General features: G+C 42.6%; 1 protein-coding gene across 1 annotated transcript; it reads left to right on the top strand.

Annotated features, from left to right (window-relative positions):
• Positions 1 to 2,743: 2,743 nt before the first annotated feature.
• On the top strand, positions 2,744 to 7,149 carry LOC107548727 (protein phosphatase 1 regulatory subunit 27-like). Its single transcript, XM_016229527.1, has 3 exons — positions 2,744 to 3,497; positions 5,455 to 5,605; positions 6,602 to 7,149. Exons 1-3 carry the CDS (start codon positions 3,080 to 3,082, stop codon positions 6,720 to 6,722), a joined length of 690 nt encoding a protein of 229 aa, XP_016085013.1. The 5' UTR covers positions 2,744 to 3,079; the 3' UTR covers positions 6,723 to 7,149.
• Positions 7,150 to 7,493: the final 344 nt, after the last annotated feature.

Here is a 7,493-nt window from a genome sequence, read left to right as displayed (position 1 = left end):
ATTGCCATGCAGCTCTGCCCGCAAAGCGCCGCCGCCTGGAGGGGTAATCCACGCCTTCCGTCCAGAGCCTGTAAGTTTTCGTCCACTCTGACAGCTAAGGCTTACAGTGCTGCTGGACAGGCCGCTTCCGCCCTTCACATGGCCCTCCTGCAGGTCCACCAGGCCAAGGCGTTGAAGCAGTTGCACGAGGGTGGTGCTGACCCAGGTGTGTTGCAGGAACTGCGCACTGCGACGGACATCGCACTTAGAGTGACGAAAGTCACAGCGCGGGCCCTGGGTCAGACGATGTCCACACTGGTGGTCCAGGAGCGCCACCTATGGCTGACCTTGATGGATATGAGGGAGGCCGACAAGCATCGCTTCCTGGACTCCCCGATCTCCCAGGCCGGCCTATTCGGCGAAGCGGTGGAGGGCTTTGCCCAACAGTTCTCCACCGCGCAGAAGCAGACAGAGGCATTTCGACACATCCTGCCCCGGCGGTCTGCTGCTGTCTTCACCCCACCACCGGCTGCAGCCCCTCTGTCTGCTCGTCACCAAGGGCGCCCTCCTGCGGCCACAACAGCAGCCTTCACAACGGCCGCAGCGTGGAGCTGGCCGCAGGAAACCGGCGCAGCCCGCCTCCGCCCCTGCCAAGCCAGTGATGCGCCAGGACAGGCAGCGTCCCTGAGACGGGCGACCCGGAGTTCTTGGATCCTGCTCTTCAGGAGATGGTGACCGCACCACTCCTTCCCCAGTAGGAGGGCTGGGTGGAGAATCCTTTGTTCCCATTTTTTCTGTTCACACCTGGTACCCAAAACTTCAATAAAAGAGCAGTTTCCTTTGTCTCCGGGTCCCAAGAGGGTGAGGATGGTGGTGCGCAAGACCCAGTCTCCACACAGCCGTCCCCCTCTCCTCTCGCCAATGGGCAGCAGGGTCCGGTTCAGGGACGCTATGCCTCCTCACGAGCCCAGCCGTGGAGCCAGGTAAGTGGCGCGCCGCGCACTCAGACACCACCCTGGGATGCACTGCCTCCCGGGTTGGGTCCCTGTGTTCCACTTCGCTACCCCACGGCGGGTACGTCGGTGGTTTCCCTGGTCCCGCTTGTTCGGTCGCTGGGGGCCTGGTTAGCGCTCCCCAGGCTGTCTCGCTGGCTCTTGAGAACCATCAGACTAGGCTACATGATTCAGTTCGCCCGGCGCCCTCCCAAGTTCAGGGGCATTCGGTTCACCTCTGTGCTGGACAGGGATGCTCCAGTCTTGCGTGCAGAGATCGCGGTCCTGCTGGTGAAGGATGCGATACAGCTGGTCCCTACAGCCGAGATGAGGTCAGGTTTCTACAGCCCGTACTTCATCGTACCCAAGAAAGACGGTGGGTTACGACCGATCCTGGACCTGCGCGTACTGAACCGGGCCCTTCACAAACTCCCGTTCAGGATGTTGACGCAGAAACGCATCTTTCAGTGCGTCTGTCCTTTCGATTGGTTCGCAGCGATCGATTTCAAGGACGCGTACTTTCATGTCTCGATTCTCCTCGCTCACCATCTCCTCCTCTGGAGTCAGAAGCATCTGAGGTCGCTTCGCGCCATTCACATCCCAGGTGAGCTCAATCATGCAGCCGACGAGCTCTCACGTCAGCCCGCCCTGCTCCATTCCCTCCTTCAGGGAACGAGGGTTACACAAGTAACCTAGACGTTCCATCATGACATACAGAAATAGAATCAATGATCCGACTGAAATCGAAAAGAACTATTTTTTGTGCGCCTGCACCATATGACCTACTTGGTTCAATACTGAGGGCGATGGTAAATTTAGCAGGCCTAATTTACAGCTGTATGACCCAGCACTCGACAGCATCAATGCACTGGCACAGCCCGTTTAGATGCTTGTTTGAGCTTTATGTTTCAATAAAGTGATGTTTGTGTGTGCTTTCTGGTACGTCATATCATGCTTTGTGTTTTTTCTGTGTGTGGAAAAAATCAAGTAATGATAACAAACCGTTTTTAAGCCTGATAGTGAGCTTAAACTGAGATTTCAATCGATTATATGCATATTGGGATAGTTCAACTAGACACTAAAAAGCAAACAACATCAGAAAAACAAAGTTGTTATTTTTAAATGTGTTATAGGCAAAATATGATTACTTTGTCAATAGCGTAAACTTGGGTTGCATTTGGAGTAACTTCTCAACTTTTTTTATATTTTTAATTCATTCATTCATTCTTTTTTTTTATTTATGTTGATGATATTTCAAATAAAGCAGTAGGCAATCATTTGGAAGCTGTCTTGAATTCTCAATACATGTTAGCGCATCATTGTTTTTTTCAGCCCTGTAGCTTGTTTTGTCAGTGTTCAAGAATCAGTGCGCAGTGTATTTTGAGCTGTATCGATATCCAAAACCTACGATCAACATGATTTATAGTGCTTTAAAATGTTATAGAAAGATCACGTCTCTTTCAGGTCTTAGAGTTCAGCTCTCCTCTTGTAAAACGCTCATTCCCTTCAGCTGTTGCCCATGTGCTCAATCACGCCATCAAGGATGAGCTCATTTATGTGGCAAACACACATTGTCCATGTTTTTCGAGAGAGACCCTGCAGGCTGCTCAGAGAACATCCACTGGTGCTGTCATTGATGTTTATGAGGGGGCGGAGTCAAAACTTGAGTGCATGTGAAAGTATGGTGGGAGGAGTTACATCACAGTCACTCGATACAAGGGATGACCTCTGTAGGATCCCCAAAATAACCCTACAAAGGGTATATAGGACCCTGCTCTAACCTTCACTCTCAAAAGAGCAGACTGTACAGACCGTGCAAATAAAGTTGATGAAACAAGTGGTGATGGGACCGATAAACTAACCAAACTTGACAAGAAAACGAATCCCCCCCCAAATAAGGAACAGATTCCTCTGGAAAAGTGACATTATTTTGGACTTGAAGCGGATTGTAAAAACTGAGGACAGTGTGAACCCAAAGTCAAGGTTCAAGATATCCCCAAAACAGGATTTTACTTTTGCGTGGAGCTTGACTTGAGTTTCAGAGTGTCTTTTGTCCTCCTCTTGAGCCTAGAGCCGAGGGGGGAGGCAAAGCCGTGGCGTCTGCAGGAATGAAGTACAGCTACCAGTACCCGGTGTCACAGTACACACGCTCCAGCACACACTACACCTCCACGCATTACACACCGTCACACTACTCCAGCAGCTCGTACTCGCCCGGATACTACAGTTCCACAAAGTACAGCCCGACTACACTCCACACGCCATCATACCACACTCCACCGGCTTACACACCTGCCTACAAGCTCACCTCCACTTACACCCCCATCTATAGCAAGGCGTCCCAGCTGTGCAGCTCAGCCCGGACAAGCGTACAGCTTACTCCTACTGTAACCCTCAAACCCGCCCGGGCCGTGCGTTTCACGAACGATGTCGTATTCCAGGATTTGGTCCGGCACAGCGAGCTGGAACAGATCGGTCGGTTTATGAGGGCAAGGAAAGTGCGTCTGGACACCATCTTCCATTCTGGTGAGTGAACCTCAACTTTCATACATCGAGTGCAAACAAATTAATTCACTTGTTTAAACTATGATCGCCAGTCCCAGCATATTTCAGTGTGTTTTAATGAAGTAAACCATTTGTAGGTCAGCTTCCTCTAGAGTGTAAACACTTTGGCTTTATGGCATGTTTAAAACATAGATCAAACATAGCGGTCTGACATGTCAACTTCTGGTTTAACCAATCGTAGGAAGTTGAGGCAGGGCCAATGGGGGGTTAAGCTTCAGCAGTTATGGTGCATCTACGTCATGTTGGAAAGATCTTATTTATGAGTTAATTGCACATGAACATCACAACAAAGTTATGAGTTTACGAGCTGGAAACTCAAGATTTTCTTGGAGGCCAGTCAGTGGAAAAACATGCCGAATGCAATAGATGCAGTATTTGTATTGATGGTAAATTTGTTCAAATTAGTATTTTTTTTTATTTACAATAAAACTACGTTGCATGTACAAAATACCATAGTATTGTTCAATTACAGTTGTTAATTGTGACTATTTATATGATTTACAAATGCACATTTTGAATTTATGATTTTGTAGATGTAGTGTTAAAAAAATCTTGTTGAATTTTATGCACAAAATGTACATCACCATTTTGCTCCAACCAAAGTTACTTGCACTTGACATCGTAATTACGACATTTCATAAATGCAAACTTTCCAGGAGGACTTTAAGACACCATTCGCCTCTTTTAGCAGATGCTGTAAATAAAAAAAAAACATGTTACTCCTTGGATATCTTATTAAAAGTAGCCGAATATTCTTACAAAAAATGGTTTTCACAAAAATTCGATAAAAAATGTGCAAAACTTTTACCTTAAGGGGAATAACAGTCTGTCACCAGTGTTGGGGGTAACGCATTACAAGTAACACGAGTTACATAATCAGATTACTTTTTCAAGTAACTAGTACTGTTTCATTTACAGTAAAATATCAGAGTTACTTTTTCAAATGAGTAACGCCCGTTACTTTTTTACATTTATTGATTGACAGATCTCCTTTCCCCATGTTGAGAGATACTCTAGATTAGATTACTCTAGATAAACATTTGTGCTTCTTTTTTTATTGCTGAAGTGTGCTTAACTTTCTTTTTTTATTGTTCTACTTGCTTATTAATTTAATTTTTGGTGTGAAAGGGCTTTTACGTTTTATATTAAAAACAAACATGCAAGCCCAGCCCAGATTTTAAAAGTAACACAACATAACACATTACTTTCAATAAAAAGTAACTACGTAATGTAAGTAACTACTTTTTTAGGGAGTAACGCAGTATTGTAATACATTACTTTTAAAAGTTGCCCAACACTGTTTGTCACTAGGGCAGTACCATTAAAGGGACAAATTTTAACCCCTAAAAAGTGCATAGTTGTACCTTCGAGTAGTAGTGTGCACCTATAAGGTAATACTAAAACTTTTTAGGGGTAAATAAGGTACAAAGATGTCTCTTTGAGGGTGCTGCCCTAGTGATGAGGTTGTATCCCTAAAGATTTTTTTTCTTTATATTTTTATATGTTGGCTTCAAGGAGCTCTAATATAGAGTGATCCGTTGCATGATGGCTCAGATGATTGGTTAAAAAGTTTTCCAGAAATTATTGCATATGGTAGAACAATTCAAATCACAGATTTCTACAGCTGTATGCGCCAGCTGAGCAGCTGGCATTAAGATGAACGGGAACATAAATGGATAGCGGCGTTTGCCAAATAATAGACAATTCGGGGGATTATTTTGGGATTATGTTTGGTATGGCACAGAAATTACACTCTAAACTTTGAAAATTGATAGTTTTTTATTTGTCTTTTTAGATCAAAGCTGTTAAAGCGTATGGTTAAATGAGTCTGGGGTATTTTCTGGAAAGGTTTAATCTCACTGCTATCTGGAAAGAGAAACTGAGCAGCCCACCCTAACAAAAGCTGGCTTTTTCTCAGGAATGGCAGCACTCCATGAAGCCGTGCTCTCAGGAAACCTGGAGTGTGTGAAGCTCCTGATAAAGTACGGAGCTGACGTTCACCAGAGGGACGAGAACGGCTGGACGCCACTGCATATGGCATGCAGCGACGGTTATCCTGAGATTGCACGGTGAGAACAAACTCATACATGCACAGTCCAATAAGCAATATCAACAAAAAAGTGACCGTTGGAAAACAAATTAGTATTGCATTTAATTCAAACCTTGCAAAAACAAATGCAAATGAAAACCATGTAAGTTCCAAATAACACTGTCAACTACTGTCTAAATAGGCACTTTCCTTTTAAGGCAACAATCTTAACTGAAATAAACCTCATGAGTGACCAATGTGCAGTCATTCAAACAATACTCATTATAAGACACTTCTGCAGAGACCTGACTCTCAACTGATTTCAAAAGAGTTTAGAATGTTGCTAAGCTAATAGTATTATATTGGGTAAAGTGGTCAATTTTTTATTTAATTTACCTATATTTTTATTGTGAGCAGTACTGGGTTGGGGAACAGAGCCATTAATTATAGTTTAGCATTCATTTTATCCCCCTTGTGAAAATAAGTGTGCTTAACTTAATAACTAAAATAAAAGGCCACTTAAGTGTACTTAAAGAGTACACTTAATAACTATAATTATAAAATAAAAGGCCACTTAAGTGTACTTAAAGAATACAATTTCATGACTGTTTCACACTTAAGTACACTTAAAAAGTGCTCTTTGTAATAACATCAAATCAAACGTTTTACTTTAAAATACATTTTAAATCATAATTTTTTCGTATTCTTTATACACTTGTTTTGATGTGTCGACAATAGAAGTAAAAATTAAATTACAAAAACGTCCTGCTTATGAGTTCCAAATAAGCACTCTAAAGTTCAGCTCAAATAGAAATTCAAACTATAATACATGTTCATTTAATTGCAGTTAACATCAATTAAGTGTCCAAAAACATTAGTTCAGTTGAACTTAAGCATATTATTCCTGTAATATGTTCTCTCTCTCTTTTTATCAAGTTTGCCAAAGTGTACTTCTTTTTTTCAAGGGTATATTATTAGATTGTTACTGTTTGCTAAATTAGTTATATTAAAATGTAAAATATAATTCTTCCTTTAGGTACCTTCTCTCTCTGGGTGCCAGTGTGGAGGCCGAGAATGAAAATGGGGAGAAACCAGCACACCTCATCGACCCAGACTGCAAAGAACTGCTCAAGCTCTTCGAGACAGGCTGTGTTTGAGCGCTGACCCGCGGAAGAACTTGAAGAAAAAAAAGCTAGCTTTCAAAAAACATTCAGATCACTCTCCTGAGCTTCGCATTTTGTGTGGTTCTCCTGAATATTCTTTATATCTTTTTTTTTTTTTGGCTTTTAGCTAGACACAACATTATTATACAGTACAGAGGGACACCAAACCCTGCATATCTGTTTGCTTTTGAAGTCATTTAAGTATTTCTGAGTGAAACACAGTATTGAACGAGGAAAAATGAAGGGTGGGACTTTTATCCATTGGGAATAGATTGGATTATGAAAAGTGGGTGTATATACTGCAATGCAGTCAGATGTTTTGAGGGAAGGTTTTCTAATGTCAGAAAAAAAAGAAAAGTTGTTTCAGAGGGGGAGCAAGTTATTAAACTTTGATCAAAAAAAATAAAGAAGACAAATGGAATAACATACACAGTAAGACCAGGAATGTTTATGTAAGACATGCATGTGTCAGAACACGCCAACCGACGCTTTCTTCATCACCATACATTCGCACAAACCAGCATCTCTAAAATGTTTATTGTTGTTAAAATGCAATTGTTCTTTTTCACTGCTGTGTTAACCATACCTTGCACCAGGGGTCCCTTTGACATGCTCTTGATTGTTATCAGCAAGTTATTAAACTTTGATCAAAAAAAATAAAGAAGACAAATGGAATAACATACACAGTAAGACCAGGAATGTTTATGTAAGACATGCATGTGTCAGAACACGCCAACCGACGCTTTCTTCATCACCATACATTCG

Source organism: Sinocyclocheilus grahami, unplaced genomic scaffold (genome assembly GCF_001515645.1).
Source record: "Sinocyclocheilus grahami isolate Dianchi unplaced genomic scaffold, SAMN03320097.WGS_v1.1 scaffold353.1, whole genome shotgun sequence".
NCBI classification, from domain to species: Eukaryota; Metazoa; Chordata; class Actinopteri; order Cypriniformes; family Cyprinidae; genus Sinocyclocheilus; species Sinocyclocheilus grahami.
This window is presented reverse-complemented; position numbering and strand designations above follow the sequence as displayed.

Excerpts from the sequence above, each read along its gene's own strand:
- LOC107548727 (XM_016229527.1), top strand. The coding sequence starts at position 3,080 with ATGAAGTACAGCTACCAGTACCCGGTGTCACAGTACACACGCTCCAGC. Across the intron at positions 3,498-5,454 it reads GGACACCATCTTCCATTCTG|GAATGGCAGCACTCCATGAA; the intron begins GTGAGTGAACCT and ends GCTTTTTCTCAG. Across the intron at positions 5,606-6,601 it reads GGTTATCCTGAGATTGCACG|GTACCTTCTCTCTCTGGGTG; the intron begins GTGAGAACAAAC and ends TTCTTCCTTTAG.